Here is a 19,027-nt window from a genome sequence, read left to right as displayed (position 1 = left end):
GCGTACCTGAAAATCACTCTTTCCCACCCTCCTTCTAGGAAAAGAGCGGCCTGGATTGACGTATGGTTCAGCCCTGGCGGACCCTCCATCCACAACACTAATTGCCCCGCGGGACAAGCAGCTGGAGAGCAAAAAGTCCTCTCGGCCAAACCAATGCAACTTGCATGGAAACCACCGAATTTTCTCTCTTTTCTTTTCTCATGATGGTGCTTCGGCCAACTGCCGTCTGGAACGTGACTCACATAATTCTCAACTTTTTCCCACCCGTGGTCTTTTGCACAAACATCGCCACCGCAAAAGCCATGATATCATCTCCAAGACAGGGATGCTGAGTCGCAAAGGACTTCTCAAGACATACCGCCACTTCCCAGCCCTCGTCGCAAGGCTCGGAACAGCCACGCGAGTCCTCGGGATCGGGGGATGTCCTGGATCGGGCGGCCCCTTGAGCATGTTCTCTGATGTCCACTTCACTGACCGCCAGCAAAGAACTGCATGCAGTGACCGGGCACGACTTTCAGAAATCACAATCACACTCGTAAGACGAGAACGGAACGACGATGAACACAATAGTGACACATGGTATACATCTATAACATCTAAGCAGAAGCCTTGGCCTTCTTTCCCCTCCTCGGTCTAGCACCGCGAGAGCTCTGTTCCTCGTCAACCTCCTCCTCACCGTCGTCGTCCACAAAGTCATCTTCTTCCGCAGCCACCGTCTTGGCCCTCGACTTTCTCTTCCCTGTGGTCTGGGCCGGTGCAGCAGGCGCCTCAGCCGCAGCCTCGCCATTCATATTGGCCCTTAACCTACTGACAGCGTTCGCCATCCTCTTGCTCGTCGTAGTCTTCTGTCTCGGCGCGAAGGCATCTCTCGCGCCCACGCCCACAGATCCCTCGAAATACCGCGTGATGTTCGCCTGCGTACCCTCCATGTCGCGTTTATTCATGTCCCGAATGACAGGGACGAGAACCTCGTCGGTGCGCTCTTTGCTCCATCCAATGGTCGCCATCAAGAATTGTCTGAGGCCCTCAAGATCTGGAACGCCCCATTGGAACTGCTCCGGGCTGCTATCAACCTCTGGGCGGAGATAGGCGTCGGTCACGGCAGGGTTGGGGAAGCCCGTCGGCAGGAATAGTTTCGTCGCCTGTGACTTGCGGAATTTTCGACGGAAGGGATTAGTTGCGTCCGCTTCTTTGGGGCGGCTGTTCATCTGCACCTCTTGCCACCAGTCCCGGAACTTGGCCAGCCCGTCCTTTCCGGGAAACTCGGACAGAATCTCCACTGCCGTGACCGGGCCGACACCCGGCAGTCCTTCCGTGTAATCAGATCCAAGAAGCTGGGCGATGGCAATCAACTGGTCCCGCGATAGCGAAAGCTCCTTCTCCAAGTCAGAGCCAAGGTAGCACTCGACGAACTTGTTGCTGTTGAACATGTTCTTGTACACGCGGGTGCCCCCAAAGAGAAAGGTATCGGAATCGTCGGTGACAATACCATCGACGAGACCGAGGTGCACGAGTTCCGCGCACTGCGCTTCGGCCTCCATCGGCGCTGTGATGTACGGAATACCGAACAGGCGGAGAAGGGCCTGGCATTCGGTGACCATGACCTGAGTAACCTCGTCTGCGTCACGGCGGTCCTTCTTCTGCTGTGTGCGGAGAGCCTTGAGCTCCCTTTCGTATGCTTCCCTGTTCTCAAGTTCGGACTTGTTGTTGAGCTCGCTGGCGAAACGAGCGTGCTCTTCGGCTTCCTGAGCCAGGTTGGCGTAGAGTTCTTCATCCTCGGGGTCACTGAACTCGTCGTCGCTGTTAGCGAAGACATCCGCTTCAATGTCCTGCACAGGGTCGCCGGCAGTGTTAGGGTCATCCAACGTAGGGCCGTCCATTAGTTCCTCAAAAGTAAGTTCGATCTCCTCGGCAGGCTTTGGCTCTTCTACGGCCGTCGTGACGTCTTCCATCTCTGGCTCCGGGGAGTCTGAAAGTTCTCTGACGGTGACTTGGATGTCCTCGTCGGCGTCATCCACCTGGACATCCTCAAAGTCAGGCTCGGGTGATAGTGAAGGCTTCGGAGACGGCGCAGCAACCTTGCTGGTGGTGAGCGCTGGTTGTGCCATATCTTCTGGCAACGCAGCTGTTTCGGCAACAGGGCTCTTTGTTGTGGCGTCCCCAGCTGGAGACAGTACCTCTGGAGCCGCGGTCTGCTTGAGGGTTGGAGGAGCATCGAGAATCTCAACATCACTATCCTCGCTGTCAGAGGACTGAATCTCGATAAGCTGGTTCTGTCGCTGGCGTTCAAAGCGGCGCTCTTCTTCCAGCGCTGCATCTCTATCTTCGGTATTGATATCCCTCTCAACCTGTCGCTGTTGTTTGATGGATTCACGAATGTCTGAGTCATCGACCATCCAGGGTGGCAGCGGCCTAGGCCCCTCTTCCTGCGGTTCTCTTTGGAAATCGCCTTCGTCATCGTCGTCCACGTGCTCGTCATCAGCAGCCTCAATGATGAAACCGCCGCCAAGGTCTGCGTTCTCAATCTCCTGACTTGGTTTCTTCAAATTCAGCGGAACCTGCGTAGTCGGAGCTGGCTCCGCTGGCTTTTTCGCTGGCTGGGCCTTCTTGGAAAACATAGAGAATCCCAAGTCAAGCTTCGGGAACGGCAAGGGCCCATCAAACGGGTTCTTGACGTTGGGCACTGCCGGCTTTGGTTGAGCTTTCTTGGCCTTGCGAGACGCTTTAAGAGCAGCTTGCAAGTCCATCTCATCGTCGCTGCTGCTGGCATTGCTTTGCCTTCGTTTGGGCACGGCGGCGGTAGATCTGTTGTTGACTATGTGAGCAACCATTCGTCCGCTTGTGGCAGTGATGCGCTTGGGAGCTTCGACAGCCTTTTGCTTCCATTCGGGCATTTCGACGTCCTCGAATTGCTCCTCTTCTTCTAGGTCTTCGGCATTTTGCCCGTGCTGGGATTGCAAAGACATAGCAATGGCACGGTTGATGTCGTCTTCCTCCTCCGGGTGCAGCCGCTCTTCGCGTTTCTCGCCATTCAACCTCTCGTGTTGTTCAGGCAAGTCTCCACCGACAAAGAGAGTATCTTCTTCCTCAAACAGACCGTTGACTTCAGCTTCTCTTCGGCCGTCATAGAATTGCTGTCTCCTGAGTGCTGCATCCCTCGATGGGTGTGAGGCGGCCGTCGGCAACCGGTTGAGACCCTCAACAGGAACGTCTTCGAAGTCATCATCGTCATCGGATGCTTCGGCCTTCTCCTTTTTCTGAAATTGAAAGTCCAGAGCATCGACATCAATAGGCTTGTGAGCTTCACCCAGATCTTTCTCCTTGCTCACGACACCCAAAGCCCAACCGCCCTCTGCTCCTTCGTTCCTGACCAGGATGTATTCCCTATCCTTCTCGCCAGCGATACGCCCACCCCCATTGAGGGTAAGATCGAGGCCTGTCATGCCGGCTTCCTTCATGAGTCGCTGAGTGAGATTGTTTCTTTCTTGTACACGTTCAATCTGGAACCGAGAGAAGTCCATCCTGTTCGGGAACATTTCGTCCAGCTGCTCCTTACTGAGACCCATTCTCAGACGACTGCGTAGCCTTGCCGCATTCAAAATGTTGTATCTGTCCGCCGGCGGCAGACTCTTGAAAAACTCGCCGTCAAAGTCGATCTTGCTGAAGTCATAAAAGTTGATATCCTCGCCGTTGTGAAACTGCCTTGCATATTCCTCCAATTCCTCGATGCTCATGATCCTAGGATCATCCGCCTTCGCCATTGAAGCAATGTCGCCATCGAGTTCCGGCAGGTGGTACGCGTCTTGCTTGAAGAACTTCCTTCCACGCTGGCGTTCCTGCTGCGACATGCCCACCTCGTCAACGTACACAATCTTATCCACATCAGGAATCTCCTCCTGCGGCTCCTCGCGCTCCCGACGGATTCCCCTCTCAGCATCACGTCGCCTCTTGTCTTCCTCTTCCTCAGCAATCCTTTGCATCTGCACGGCAAGAAGCTTACCCGCCGTGCGGACAGCATCTTCCCTGCGCCCCTCACGCCGTCGCTTACGGCCCTGTATCGTCTGTCGCTTGAGAACAGGGGCACCGCCATCGAAGACGAAGACGGGCTTGATTCCGAACCAGAGCAGCTTGCAGATACGACGAAAGAAGCCGACAACGTGAGAGTTGCGCAGCGCATTGCCTTCCTTGTCGCGCACGGCTTTCAGGAATTGGTATATCCAGATGGAAGCATCGACAGCGAGTCGCTTGCGGTTGAGTGTTGCGAGGTTCGTCGGTCGCGCGCATGGCTGAACGACCGTCCAGAGGCCGTTCACACCCATGGCTGTGAAGGGGGTTGTCGGACGAGGGTAGGTTCGGTCTGTTCGGGATTCACGGGGGTGTTCGGCTCAGCGAGGTGCGAAAGGGCACGAGAAGCGGTCTTCTCATCCACCGAGTGAATATGGCATTGTCGTTGATAGGCGCAAAGTCCCGGTCTACTCAAGAAGAGGCAGCTCTCGAGTGTTGGATTGTAAAAGTGTTCTGAAGTTGTGACTCTGTGAAAGAGGTGGGAGGCCGTGGCTGCCTGCAGACAGCATTTGACATGGAGGAGCTCAGGTAATGACGCGCTTTCCTCCACTAGAGGCGTCGTTATCGGTTCTTATCTAGTGGCCCCGCAGTCGGAAGTACCACTGCGAGCAGACTTGGGAACCGCCTTGACGACCTAGCAAGCCTGGGTCGGCATGAATGACAACCTGCGAACCAATCTCTCTTCTTCTCACCATCTGACCTAGAGACTCAGCACGGAGGCTGGGAAAGGCGATGAATACAGTCGTTACTGCTTCGCTGCAATGGACAAAGAGGAGGCAAGAGACTTCTTGACCTCGCTTCTCAACAAGAACTTGCGCATCTTGGCCACTGATGGTCGCATGTTTCTGGGGATTTTCAAATGCACCGACCCTGTGAGCGACGCCCTCTGCTCATGCGTTCGAAAGTTTTCTGACCCTCTTGGCCATGTCTAGGACCGAAATGTCGTGTTAGCCCATACATACGAGTATCGCCAACCGTCAGCGCAGCAGCGGGCGGAGGCAGCGAAGAATGCCGCCGCAGGCACCGGGTCGGTCTCGATGGACATGACTTCCCGTTACCTGGGTTTGGTTGTAGTACCTGGCCAATACATTGCAAAGATCGAGGTGGAAGAGTTTTCTAGCCAGCTACGAGGACACAACCCATATGCCGACGCAGCAGTTGTCTAGGGCCCTGCACATTAGAAGACGGCAGGTCAAGGGATAAGAAGTGACGACTAAAGATAATAATGCCGATAATGATAAACTACGCAATTATTGGACATTACAACTAGGAGAACCAATGTTTTTGCCTTGATTACCTTTCCTTCCACGTTCGCCGTAGCAAACCTATCATAACCTCAATTCGTTACCGAGGCACCAAACCCCTAACACCAGAACCAAGCGCTGTCCATGAACGTGGAAGGAATATTATCGCGACCATGAGCTACATGCTCGCTGCCTTCAAAACGAATATGATTGAGAGAATCCGGGCGAAATCGGCATGACAAGATGCTGCATCTATGCGACAACGCTCTCGTGCTGGCGTCCTCGGGTTTCACCGTTCAACCCGTCATCAGTTCCAGCAACGGAATGGTGGATATCATCCTCATCGTCTTCCTCATCATCGTAGTCCGTCTCCTTGTTATGGGCGGGCATCCAAGAGGAGTCGTCGTTCAAAGGGGCATCTTGTCCAGACAGATCATGGCCTCCCTCAGCGCGTGCCTTGATGTTGTTTCTACGACGAGTTGACAGAGTGCGAGCGCGAGTTGACAGCTTTGAGGACACAGCGGCGTTGGAGGTCACCCAGTTGGTGAGGGCATCCTCGCAGTCCTGGATAATGGCCTTGCTGGCCTCGTAACCATCATATGCAGCACGGGTCTCGCCAGGGGTGACGGGGGTATCATCGATGAGCTCCAAGAGGTGCTTTCCGTAGCCGGCGATAATCGCCACCTTCTCGCAATGCTCTCTTAGAGCATCAAATTGATAGGTGTAGGCGGCTTTGATCTTCTCGCGCGTGATGTTTGACAGTTGAGCCTCAGCGACCAGTGACTCCGCCTCAGCTCTCACAAGTTCCTGTTCGAGAACGACAATCTTTGGCGAGTTGGGCTCCTTGTACTTGAGCTGAGCGATCTGATCGGTAATCTTCTGTTTGCCTGTGAACGCTGTCAGAATAGGCATGGCATGGGAGGCTTCGATTGTTTCTTACGGTCTCGGCTTGGCTGGACTGAAGCCTCAATGTTGCGAATGCTCTTGATGGTGACGCGGTATTGGTCATATCGATCGACGTATTGGTCCTCAAGCTCTCCAATTTCGTAGAGCAGGACGCCGAGCTTGTCGGTGACATCGGAAACATCTTCGTCACATGCCTCTCCCCAGATGGAAAGTTGTTGCTGAGAGGTAAAAATTAGTATACACATTTCGGAATGCCCTCGGTGCGGGTTGACCTACTGCGACCTCCATACGCTCTCTCGCGACTGTCTCGAGGCTGCGCATAACATTCTTCTCCATCTTCACCAGCTGAGACAGCTTTTTAGCAAGGTCTGGCCCGAAGGCACCGGCAGACTTGTGACGAAGGGCATGACCTGATGTGAACTGTCAGTCGCCGTAAAGATGACAGTGGCCGCATTTCGAACGATAGACAGGACGGCGCAAGCCTTGGAGGGTGCTACATACCGAAGCCACCGCGGAAGAGGCGGCCAGACTTAGTGGTTGACGGCGGCGGGGGCGGGTTCTGCAACAAGAGTCAGCATCTATCTTTTGTTCTTGGCGACGATTGGTGAGAAGACAGGCTCGCGGTGTTCGTACCTGGAGTTGAGAGGCCGTGGGCGCCCTCGTTTGGCGCATAGAATAGGTGCGGTGCATGATGGCAGTGGTGTCAACGACGACAATGTCAGTTAGGTTATCAACGTGTGTACTGTCGCAATAATCAATCAGGCGACAGAGTGCGTGTCAATATGCCAGTCAAGGGAGGAGGGCGGTTCGCAAAGAGGGTATCGCGGGGTGGAACAAGGGACTTGTAGAGGATCGAATGACGGTCGAGGCGTCCGGACTGGGATGATGCGGACTCGAGTGTTTATATGTATGCGCCGGAAAGGGTCCAGAAGACATGCGTGGATGTTGCGGAGGAGACGGGACTCGAAGTGGGCGGCCTGTTGGGCTGGACATGCATGGGTAGTAGAAAGGTCAGGCAGGTGAAGCGGCAGCACCCAGCACCTCTCAGCGCAGTCCCCCAGGCCCCCCTCTGTGCCTCATTCGCCCTGGCGACGTCATCTGTTTCTTTAGCTCGTGTTTTTGGCGTTGTTCGCAGCGTCACCCAGCTAACCACCCACCCAGGTGCCTGCATCAATAACTTACGCGGGTACAAGCCGGAAGCCCCACATTCTAGGTACCTTGTGGCGCCATCTTGAGCTGAATCCGTCGCAAAGTCACCCTTGAAAGCTACAACCCCGGAAGCTCTGGCCAGTGTCACTCCTCATCTCTTCGACCTCGACCTACCATGATCAAAAGGAGGCTACGGTTATGCAATGAGGAGGCAGGCCTCACACAGCCAGGACGATCGCCATCCGGGATGGCGCCGGCTCTTCGAGACCCTTCGCCCAATGTGGGCTCATGAAACAGACGGCCGGGACTCTTGGGGCCGACTTGGGACGAAGAAACAGGAGGAACCAGCAAGCTTCGATGCAAGCTGCAAGAAAACCCCATCACCCCACGCCTTTATGTTCCCTTCCGCAGCTGCAGGTCCAGACGGAACTGGGCTCTGGGATGATGGAGAGAGTGGGCGATTGGTTTATGATATAGCCTCCTACGTTGTCCGTCAAAAATTCAGGGTTGTCACTCCTTCATTATCTTCCTTCGCAAACTGGTGGGCGAAGGATCTTTAATTTGCCAGCGGATGACATATCTGCATTCCTAGCCACCGGCCTCTCAATTTAGGTCAGTATTCGAATCGAACCTGCCCATCTTTGATGCCAAGGAACAGGACCGTATTTTTCTTCTCTAGCGCTGGATACATATTCGTACTGTCGAGCGCATATCGGCATGTCCAGATTCTTTGAAGCTAAGGGTCGTCTACTAGTCCCAGAAGATGAGCGATGATTTCATAGACTGCCTCTATCTGTCAACTCGCCAACTAGCGCAATCTGTGCCCTGCGTCCTGGCGGAACACTTGATTAGTCCAAACAGCGGCCGCCAGAGTGTCGGTGCAGCCGGCTGTCGGATTAAGCACGGTAGGCTCTGCCAATTGACTTTCTGCTCGTTGCTTTGCGGGCATCTCCAGACACTCCCTCATGTTACTTGCTGCATATAATGTCGACTATGGCCATGTCCTTGACGCAACACCACTGTTGACTTGCTACATTCTCGTTAGAACGTCGACTGTAGACATCTAATTCAAGGCTTACGAGGATTTTTTTTTTTTTTTGGCAATGTCGGGGTGTGATGCATAGCTGGACGTATTGAATCAAGAGACTTTCTCTAGTACCTGGGCCGCTCAACTCCAGACGGCCATGCAACCCTAACCCTGGCCCTGGCCGAGTCACGTCGACCGCTACTGCGCTGAGTTGAGCTTAAATGACTGTTATACTATTTTTTTTTCCCCCGAGGAACTCGAACATCTGGCAACGTTCAACGCAAGGCAATGGAATATGGCCGCCTTGGCTGAAAGTCCCTTGCGAAAATTTGTGATGCGCGCTGGATTGCGTTTGTAGCGTCCAAAGCGAGACTTGCCTCATTTTGGGGTACAAAGTCCGAGCGCAAGCCAAATGTCGAGTTTCCTTGCCCTGGCTTATTGTTTGCCATTCTCTCTTGGGAAGAAGTGTGGTGGGAGACATATGGCAGCGTGGTATCCTCAAAGACGCCTGAATATAAAACAAGGAGACGCCGGCCGGGAGAGTATTCCGTAAGGAGACAGCACCGAATAAATCGAATGGATAGAAAGACATTGTTCTCAGAGTGCGCTCCATCATGACAAAGCCCAAAGTGTAACATGAATCAATTGCAAGCCCGCCACCACCACCCGCTAAAACGAGAGAGAGAGAGGGGGGCAAAAAAAATGTACTGCAGAAAATAGCCATAGAAGGCATGATGTCTTTGTGCATCTCTTGTGTGTTTACCCAGACTGCCTGAAATGCATCGGAACCAACGGGCAACTGATACACTGGGCCGTGAGGTGCTTGGTGGGTTATTGTGGATAGGTGCGTTGGTTGCCTGAGTCCTGAGTGCAGTTCCTGAAGCGCAGCCCCTGCTCCCCCGGTCTCGTTTGGGACTAGCGCATTGCAATCTCTCCCTCGATGTCCTTCCGCCCATGAACGCGCTTAGCCTCGCAATTCACCAACGCGTCTCACATATCTCATCTCTTCTCTCATCATCAACCTCATCCAAGAGAGCGTGCTTAAGCGGGAAAGTGACCCATTCGCCATCTCGACTGTTGCGTCGCATTTTTTTTTCGACTGCGCAACGTCACCGGGCGCTTCTTCCTGGCCGCCTGGCATGAGACTTCCGTAGTCAATGTTTACAGGCTTTGCTGACGCTGATCTCGGGGAAGAGGACATGAGCAGCGACCGTGTCTGTGTTTGCGCCTGCAGCAAGTGAGGAGGCTCGAGGCCAGAACCGCCGCCAGACAAGCTCCCGACAGAAAGCCACCGCCTTTGCGCCTTCTTCCTGTCGCTTTTCGCCTCGTCATTTACCGTCATGTCCTTCTTTGCTGGGTCCGATCGGGACGCAGCTGCTCAAAGAGGTCCCTACGTCGACGAGTGCGCCAAGTTCCACCTGAACCAAGAACACGATCCTTCAAACCATCACCCTCACCACCACCACCACCACTCTCATTCTCAACACGATCAACGCGCCTACCAGAAGCCCCCGCTCCGTCAAAGCTCGGGAAACGCTTCTAACAACTTCATCGACCTGACAGGCGACAGCGACAGTCCTCCCATCTCCCCTCGCCCTAAGCACTTTCCTCATCTTGATGCCGATCGCGCGACCCCCTCCAGCTGGAAATCCAAGCCTGAGACCAGCCAACCCCCCAGTTCAGCGTCGCGTATCCCACTAGGTCTAGGTCCTGCCCATAACAGTAGTGTCCTCTCCGACCCAAGCGGCGCCTCAACCGCTGTTTCCAGCAATGCAGCCTCGGTCTTGGATCCTTCGCCGCCGCCTGTCTCAATCCAAACGTCAGTCGATCTCGACGACAGTTACGATGCCGAGATGCCACGACTCGCGCGACCAGACGCTCCTCTAGAGACTGCCCAGCAAGTCACTCCGCCATCTTCTACCCGCCTTTCGAGCAACCAGTCTCCCAAGGTTGCTAAGCATGTCTCCAACTCCAAGAAACAGACCCCGAACAAGGGCATCTCCGACTTCAATCACATCACCTCGTCACTCACTAAGTACTCTCATGATATCCGCAAAAATCATGTAGAAATGGTTCTCTACGCACTCAAATCTACCAAGCCCAGGGAAACACGTGTTTCTACCGGTCACGATTGGTTCGCTGACGTCGGCATCTCACCTACGACTGAGGAGAAGGGAACGACCATGAAGATTCGGGTCAAGGTAAGTACACATCGATGGCGAGACGTCTGTCTTCATCATTCTGCCGCATCTCAACATCCAAAGTATGGATATGAATGCTGACTTCGCCTCAGCAACACTTTCGCGGGAGAAAAGCGGATCAGGGCCGAGATGCTCATTACCTGCCAGTTTGCGTCAAGTCAACCAAGGACGCCGTGCCTAAGTACCGATTTCATCACACGGAAATCGTCAAAAACGTCCTTTCTCCCAACTCCATGCTCAAATTTGTCCCTGTCATCCGCGATCTGGAACCGGAAGAGGAGCGAGACTACCTTCTATGGCTGAACGAGCTTGAGAGGATGGATGCAAGCTGCGGGTTCAAGACGTTAGGCAATCGCGAAGACCGAGTCAACAGGACTTTTCGCAAAGAGCGCACCGCCACCCTGTCACTGTTCCTGGATTCTTGGCTCAAGAAGCTCAACATCGACAATTGTAACCGGACGACACTCATCCGTCATATGGCTAGTTCAGAGTCTGATGACGCCATCACGCCGCAACAAAAAACGAGTCTGGTCAATCTGCACAGCGATGACAATTTAGCCGCCACACCGAGAGCTTTGAAGGCAGCAAGAGTTTTCACTGAGGCTTTCGATTACGTTTTCTATCAAGAGGTGCCAAAAGACCGGGGAGTTCTGTTGCGCGACGTGCTGAAGCTCGATAAGTCTGTTGACGAGATTGTCGAGTCCAAGAAGGCGGCTAAAGGCGACAATGAGAAAGCTTCATCTCTTGAGCACTGGATCGAAACCCATACAGTCATGGGTTGTCTCATCTGTTACAGCAACTCTTGCGAACATGGAGACTACAGCATTGAGAATCACAAGCGCAACTTCTCCATGGATTGCATCGGGATGTACGGACGGATGTTCTCGGCGAACCGCGTTATCTCCTCTAAAGAAGACACCGAACATTCGGATCCCCCGCCCCCATGTCAGCGGGGATGCTTCCAGATCAACATCAATACTCCTGATGCATCTTCGCGGCCTTGGACGGAAGACGAGACGAACTTGCTGCGAAGCCTGTTCACAATCTTGGATCACAACAAGGTCAGGGTCAAGGCTCAGTGCGCGACTGCTGAGATTCTGAACAGGTCCTGCTGGGACGTCAACCACCATTTACAATCTCTGGGCATTACTCTTCCCCCCTTGGAGACCTTTGAACCGGCAAGGGTCAAAAATCTTCCCTGGTATGATCGGAAGAAGAAGATGCTCATCGGCGACTGGCAAGATCACACAAATTCCCACGACACCAAGGTTCGCCCTTCGAACGACCCATGCCACCACGACGGGCCCTGCACTGCAGAAAATTGCACCTGTATAATGAACGACATCCTCTGCGAGAAATTCTGCCGCTGTACCGAGGACTGCTGCGCGTATAAGTTCACCGGCTGTGCTTGCCATGCCAGCGGCAAGACTTGCTTGCAGAAACAGAAGGAAGGCCGCCCCTGCATCTGCGTGCAACTCAACCGCGAGTGTGATCCCGACCTGTGCGGGACTTGCGGCGCTGTGGAACGCGCTGACCCTGCAAATCGGCATGATGATGCCCTGTTCCAAACGGGCTGCCAGAACATTGCCATTCAACGAGGTGTCAGCAAGGCTGTTGTCTTGGGAAAGAGTCAATTAGAGGGCTGTGGCTACGGCCTCTTCACAGCGGAAGACATTGCTCAAGACGAGTTCGTCATCGAGTACACTGGAGAGCTGATCGTTGCGGACGAGGGTGTCAGGAGAGAAGCAAGACGCGGAGAGGCTTTTGCTGTTGAGAAGAGTACTTCTTACGTGTTCAGTCTCTTGGATTATGAGGGTATTTGGGTCGATGCCGCTATTTATGGCAACCTCAGCCGCTATATTAATCATGCTGTGGAAGCAGCCAACGTCCAGCCTGGTATTCTCTACGTCAACGGAGAATACCGCATCCGCTTCTCGGCCACGCGCAGTATCAAGGCGGGCGAGGAGCTGTTCTTTAATTATGGCGAGAACTTCCCCAACCTGACTAAGAAGATGATTAAGGAGAAGGCAGACAACGAAGATGGCGAAGTGGGCGGGGAGGAGAAGGCAGCACCGGTCAAAAGAGGCCGGGGCGGGAGACGTCGAACAGAAAAAGCTGCAGTCAAGCAGACTACACAGAAGTTTGCCAAAGCCAAAATTGCCAAGGGTGTTCGCACTGGAGCCCGCAAAGAGGCGCCCAAGCTGACAGCCGACGATTACGAGGCATTGGCTGATTTTGAAGTCGTGTCGGGCCCAGGGCGGAAAAGAAAACGGGCTGCCAGGAGTGACGATGAGGAGGAGGAATACCACCCGTCCCTTGAGTCTGAGGATGCGCAAGACGCTAGCAAGCGCAGCATTCCTGCTCAACGAAAGCATCGTCGTATGAAATCCAAGAATCTACACACGGATTCAGAAGCGGATGATTCCACGCAGGCATCTCCACGCATCAAACTTGGACGAGGACGCGGACGTCCTGGTGCCTCCAGAACTGCGAGTAGGGCCAGATCAGTTGCGAAGACACAGACAGCTGCCGGGAAGTCAGAGGCGGGCTCGCCCGTTCAGAAGAAACGTCGCGGGCGGCCACCCAAGAACCCTCGACCAACGAGCCCGGTCGAGAACGATGAGGCTTACATGGGTGACGTTAAGAACGAAATCCACGCAAGTTTCACTGCGTCCTCCAGGAGCCAGGAGGTCGAGGGTGATTCGATTTCGGTCGGCCTTGACCCTCCGAGATCCGCCCGTGGACGTAAGCTTACCACGCGCGGCCTCAGCCCTGAGATCCATCACATGGATATTGACGAGGAGCTTGATGTCATCGCAACCCCGTCTCGCTCAAGGGGTCGAAAACGGAACGACGCGAACACGATCACAGCCAGGGGACCGTCGCGGTCTAGACGTGCCTCAACATCGCAAGCTCGCTTAGCTTTGATCGATACGGATGATGACGTTGTGGTTCGCGCACCGGGTTCGCAGCGCAAGGGGCGACTCGCTCCCTTCTTTGAAGTGAACGATAGCGAATCCAGTTATCAGAACAACGGCGTCGAATTCGACTCGGAGGACGATGATGACGAGGATGACATTGTCGATCCCTCTTTGCGGCGTGCCGCTAGGGCTAGGAAGAAACCAGCTCGCTTTCGCGTGTCGGATGACGATGAGTCTTGAGGTGACGGATACGTGGCCGGTTCACCGCGGCTATTACGAAAAGCATCATAGGAGTCAAGAGACATGAGGCGTAGTTCTTTTCTGGGGAGCTGCAAGAACTTCACGACACCAATGGATGGCGGAGGGTAATTCGATTTTCATATTTTTGCATCAAAGTTGGCATCCAGCTGGTTAAACTCACGGAGCCTTCCCAAAGGGCTGGGAGTTCTGAGTGAAATCAGCTAGTTGGTGGGGAACATTCTGCTTGGCGCTTCAGGAAAATCCAGGGAGTATAAAGCATACATAGTTAGTCCGTGGATACTGGATTCTGTGACGCAGCATCACAAAGCCCTTTGCATTAGTCGCCAAATATAAGTAGTTGCATTCGGTTCTTCGGGAATGTCTGAGACGATGACTGGTGCTGAGATATGTACAGGTCAGTTTAAGTAGCAGTCAAGCTTTGGCGGGATAGCTCCCAGATCTTTTCAATGTCGAAGATTACGAATACTGTGATGGGCAAAACTCTGGTGTTCCAATGAGAGTTTGAACAGGTGGGGCCAACCCTCTCGGGATGATGAGACGAAATCTACCCGTTACTTGAACAATGTCTCTATTCCAAACAAACACTGACGCATCTTGAAGTAACGGAAGCTTAGATGAAGTCTTGATTGATGTTGTGCTTTTCCCCCCTTCTTCTGGACCTTGCTTTAGTTATATCTTGAACAATCTTTAGTATAATGATAAACGTTCAGGAGGTTAGCTCAGAATGTTATGAGCTCTTTCTATCACATTAAAATTGTAGACTTCTTTAACATAGATAGAAGAAACATCACAATAGGTAGAAGGTCTTATACAAGAAAGGTTAGAATAGAGTAAGAAGTAAACCGTCAAATGCAGAAATAAAAAGGAAAACAGTATGTTATCATAATATATACTAACAACATATTTTACTAAATTAAGGTGACTATTTAACATCTTAGCTTAGACTAAGATTGAGAACCACTTTCACTCAGTTACAATAGATTCAATAAACGTGAATAAGGCAACTGTTCGACTTGATTTGCCGCACTAATAGCGTAAAATCTGTCCAGCAGCCCACACGTAAAGATCAAGAAGACGCAGATAAAAATGACAATCTTCGACATTGCATATATTTATGCATTATAGGAAGAAATGAGTATCTTGAGAGCAGTTTTTCTTTCCAATGTGACAATGTGATTTAGAACCGTTTAGTACTTTCAACCATTTACTATGATTTAATAACGTTAGTATTATCTTCTTCAATGGCTAAAACCTCATTTGGAAGAGATGTAGCGCTAACGACATGTTATTTGTCAAGTTGTGCTTGTTATATCCTTCGCCCAGCAACATGAAAGCGGCACTCAACTTACGTGTACGGAACGTAGCAGAGACTCAATCTCAAGAGGATTGATTATTTTAACATTCACATATGGGGCCTCGCGGTGCGAGCAAAATGTAGTCGAGGCTTAGGTGCTGAACGCGTCGATGCTGCTGCGTGTCAACAACTACACAGACTTGAATTAGTAACGGAATGTTGGAAAGGGACACTCTAAACACTTATAAGAGTTACGGTCATAGCGTTAAGCGATCAAGGAGGGAGACATAAATAGTTGTGGTTGAACATTGCAATCGGAGTCAAAGCCCACGTTGGTTTTTGCAATTTTCAATCGGCTCGCTGGTATACTTTTATCTAAGCTAAATTATTCAGAAGTAGATTCGGTCCGCCATGCAAGTGCTAGACAAATAATGAGCGACGTGCCCAGCTCATGTACTGAAAGTCGGAACCCAAAATGACCCAGAGCTTTCTTTCCCTGTATCGACGCCCAACACCGTAGACGCCACAGACCTTTAATGTGTACAACGCATCTTTATCATACAAATCATCCCACACATGCCGCCTGACATGACAACAACTACCTCTTGAAGAATTTCTTCTCGACGACTCTCAACCCGGCGTATGAAACCGCCGCAAAAGAGAAGGCAAGCTCGAAACCAATGTCGCCGCCAAACGCGCCGCCAGCAAGCTTGCCGATCGGGCCGGTGAACCACGTCTGCGACATGCCGAGCACGGCGCCCATGACGCCCATGAGGAAGGCCACGAAGGCGGCAATACCGGGCGGCAGGCGCGAGGGGTCGTCGTAGTCCTCGATGTCGTAGCCGCCGAGGCCGCGGCGGAAGACGACGTGGTCGGTGATGCTGATGCCCTCGTAGATGGCGAGCCAGTAGGCGATGATGAGCATGAAGTTCTCGAGCCAGGCCTCGAAGCGGTCGTAGCCGGGGATGCTGATGGCGATGTAGACGCCGGTGCCGGCGAAGACCCAGATCCAGCGGGGCACGCGGGCGGTGTGGCGGGAGAGGACCTGCAGGGAGAGGGAGACGGAGTAGATGTTGGGGCAGTTGTTGGCGATGATGGAGAGGGCGAGGATGACGAGGCAGAACTGGCCGAAGCCGCCGAGCTTGGGGACGAGAACGGCGGCGAGCAGGCCGCCGATGCCCGAGTCGGCGTAGGCGGCGCTGAAGGTGGGGTCGTTGACGCTGGCGGTCATGACGGCGGCGCCGAGGAGCTCGGTGAAGCAGAGGGTGAGGAAGAGGCCGGAGAAGGTGACGAGGAAGACGCGCATGCGGGAGGTGGACGGCGGGTAGTAGCAGGTGTAGTCGGCGGCGTACGAGGTCCAGCCGGTGGCGAAGCCGAAGACGCTGGCGGCGAAGGAGAGGACGGAGCCGGCCTCGGAGGGTCCCGTGTTCAGGGGCAGCATGTTGTTGAAGTTACCCGAGTGGGCGAAGACGCCGAGGACGATGAGGAAGATGATGAAGCAGGGGATCCAGGAGAAGCGCTCGTAGGTGTGGACGATGCGGTAGCCGAACGTGCAGATGACGAGGGTCGACAGCGCAATGATGATGATGCCGGCCCATCCTGGCATGTCGTGGTTCACGGCGTTAAAGAGCTGGGCGCCGACGATGGAGTTGACGGCGGACCAGCCCAGGCATGCGAGGATATTGAAGACGGCAACTTTGGGCATGTGTTAGTGGCGCCCACCCTGGAGAAGAGAGGTAGTGTGCGACATACCAAGCTTGACGACGTAGTAGCCGTACCAATACCGGGACAGAACCATCTGTCGAAGACCAAACTTGGGACCAAAGGTAGAGAAGAAGCACACGGGAAGGACACCGAGGAAGTTGATGAAGACGATGGTCAGAGCCGTGTCAGCGAAGCCGAGACTGAAAACCGGAATAGCAAGAACGCCGATGGCAAAGGACGAAACGACCATGTTGGCGGAGCACCACTATGAAGACTTTCGTCAGAACCACCGTATCTCTTGGTTTTTGCGCACACATTCACCAGCGAAACTCACCATCGTTCCAACGTTCATGATGGCGTCGTCGGTACGCTCATCTTCCGGGACTCTTTCGATACCTCTCTGTTCCACGCCAAACTTGCCCGCCAACCTTTGAAGTTTCGCATACGTGCTGGTGCCCGCCTCGAAGTCCTCTTGGTGGACGCCGTCGGCCCCCACGAAACCGCGGGCCACATCTTTCTTCTCCCCGTTCGACTCGACGTCGCTTTTGGTCTCGAATATCGCCATGGTCGGTATCCCGGTCTCTCTCGTTGGTTTCTTTTGGAGTTTGTGTAAGCGGTCACCGGAAGTTCATAGCTTGGCTTGGCTCGGCACAACGAAGTAAGGCGGGATGACGGAGGACGGTGGTGTCTTGTCGACGATGGGCAAACTCAATTCAAGGCGCTTTGAAGCTACCGATCACCAGTGAGGGGGAGGGAAAGGTCCGCGACGGAAGATTGGACGATGAGCAACAGCAGCAACATGGTGGCGGACCCGGGGGCAGTAATATCCCAATTCCGTCGACGGAAAGTGGAGGAGCCCTTATCAGGGCGATGGCGACGCGCGCGAATTCTACGGGATCTTTCGTACCCAGATTTCGGGGCCTCGAAAGACGGCAATGACCATTTTTGCGCAGAGGTGCAGCAGAGCACACACCACGTCCTAGCCTTTCTGACGCGAAACTGGTGGGGGAGCAAAAGATAAGGAACCGCGGCATTGAAGAATCAATCGACATATCCCCACCAGCGCGTCCCTGGAGTATGAGTAGCGGGTACTTGGTGTGGCTCGGAAGTCAGCCGGCAACTGGGAGCCGTTTGGGATAGGTCCGGTAAAGGGGGGCTGCGCTGGAGTCTGAAGGCAGAGCTAGAAGACGCAAAGAGGCGAATTCGGGAATCCCGGGTTGCCTTTCGTCCAATGGCGAATTTCGAAGGAGGAAAAATTCGGTGAAAATGGAGGTCGTCAGGCGAGAGTTGCGGAACTGAGCAGATCGTCTCGTCTGTCAAGTACTCGGTACATTGCACTCTGTATGCGCAGCAGCAGCCTGGACAGTGGCATCACGAGACAGGGCAAAGAGAGTAAGGCGAGGTGAGGTGGCTCGAAACTTGGCGATGCGATGGTGAGGGAGCTGGCTGTGTGGCATTCGCGCGCATCGCTGCCATCCGCAGACACACACTACCTTACCCCAGGTTCTCCCCGTCGGAGCCAAGAGACAGATGCAGAAGATAAGGCGGGATTGCCCACGCATCGTTCAAGCGCACCACGGCCATGTCCGCGAAGCTGCAAACGACGTGGGAGGTTGTCAAAGACGAAAGAGAGAGTGTACGTAAGGGCAAAGAGTCGAGGGTTTCCTGCTGAATGACTTCCTTATCTTCAGGCTTCAGAACCCCCCGTTGGATCGTCGCGATTAGATAGGGTATTGCGAGTGTTGCAATTGGTCGTGCGAGCAGTCAGGGTTCCCGCAATGGAGACCAAATCTTGCTGGCGCTGCCGCAATGCCGATGCCGAATGCATGGAAGCAGGAGATTGGTGACGACGGGGCAATTTTGCTTCAATCCTGCAGCGGGAAGCAATCAACGAAGGGCTGGGGTGCCAAGAAGACGAATTGTCCGAACTCTGGAGCTAGATGCGAATGGGAGTCCTGATCCATTAGTCGTGACTTCAAATCAGCGCGCAATACGAACTATTGGTGATAGGAAGCCGCCGCAAGATTCGGAGTGTGTCGAGAGGCTCTTTATGGGCGCGAACCCTGACCTTGCGACCGCGGGTAGTAAAGCTTAGCTTTCCTGGGCAACGGGCCTCTTGAACTTTTACTTCAACATATTCCATTCGTCTAGGGAGTTGCAGCCACACTTGTATCGGCGTGGCGGTGCGAGACGGCGGTTCTTTCCGCACATCGTTCCGCGGTCTTGTATTATGTAAGGCACGGCTCCCCTCTTGT

General features: G+C 53.6%; 5 protein-coding genes across 5 annotated transcripts; 2 read left to right on the top strand and 3 right to left on the bottom strand.

Moving 5' to 3' along the window:
* Positions 1–596: 596 nt before the first annotated feature.
* On the bottom strand, positions 597–4,319 carry rad13 (DNA repair protein rad13; the record flags this gene model as incomplete). Its single annotated transcript, XM_037325086.1, has 1 exon — positions 597–4,319. The coding sequence occupies one exon, from the start codon at positions 4,317–4,319 to the stop codon at positions 597–599; it is 3,723 nt and encodes a 1,240-aa protein (XP_037176308.1).
* Positions 4,320–4,826: 507 nt separating this feature from the next.
* naa38-b (N-alpha-acetyltransferase 38-B, NatC auxiliary subunit) lies at positions 4,827–5,231 on the top strand (the record flags this gene model as incomplete). The annotated part of the gene is made up of 2 exons (XM_037325085.1): positions 4,827–4,937; positions 4,998–5,231. The coding sequence occupies 2 exons, from the start codon at positions 4,827–4,829 to the stop codon at positions 5,229–5,231; spliced, it is 345 nt and encodes a 114-aa protein (XP_037176310.1).
* A 330-nt stretch (positions 5,232–5,561) lies between these two features.
* Positions 5,562–6,905, bottom strand: PIL1 (Sphingolipid long chain base-responsive protein PIL1; the record flags this gene model as incomplete). Its single annotated transcript, XM_037325084.1, has 5 exons — positions 5,562–6,196; positions 6,250–6,433; positions 6,492–6,625; positions 6,717–6,774; positions 6,849–6,905. The coding sequence occupies 5 exons, from the start codon at positions 6,903–6,905 to the stop codon at positions 5,562–5,564; spliced, it is 1,068 nt and encodes a 355-aa protein (XP_037176289.1).
* Positions 6,906–9,731: 2,826 nt separating this feature from the next.
* Ezh1 (Histone-lysine N-methyltransferase EZH1) lies at positions 9,732–13,753 on the top strand (the record flags this gene model as incomplete). Its single annotated transcript, XM_037325083.1, has 2 exons — positions 9,732–10,592; positions 10,685–13,753. 2 exons carry the CDS (start codon positions 9,732–9,734, stop codon positions 13,751–13,753), a joined length of 3,930 nt encoding a protein of 1,309 aa, XP_037176292.1.
* A 1,913-nt stretch (positions 13,754–15,666) lies between these two features.
* On the bottom strand, positions 15,667–17,337 carry fcyB-3 (Purine-cytosine permease fcyB; the record flags this gene model as incomplete). The annotated part of the gene is made up of 3 exons (XM_037325082.1): positions 15,667–16,763; positions 16,821–17,037; positions 17,107–17,337. The coding sequence occupies 3 exons, from the start codon at positions 17,335–17,337 to the stop codon at positions 15,667–15,669; spliced, it is 1,545 nt and encodes a 514-aa protein (XP_037176604.1).
* Positions 17,338–19,027: the final 1,690 nt, after the last annotated feature.

This window comes from Colletotrichum aenigma (genome assembly GCF_013390185.1).
Source record: "Colletotrichum aenigma strain Cg56 chromosome Unknown KSG_Cg56_contig06, whole genome shotgun sequence".
NCBI classification, from domain to species: Eukaryota; Fungi; Ascomycota; class Sordariomycetes; order Glomerellales; family Glomerellaceae; genus Colletotrichum; species Colletotrichum aenigma.
The sequence above is the reverse complement of the archived record's forward strand: the minus strand, read 5'-3'. Positions and strand labels throughout refer to the sequence as shown.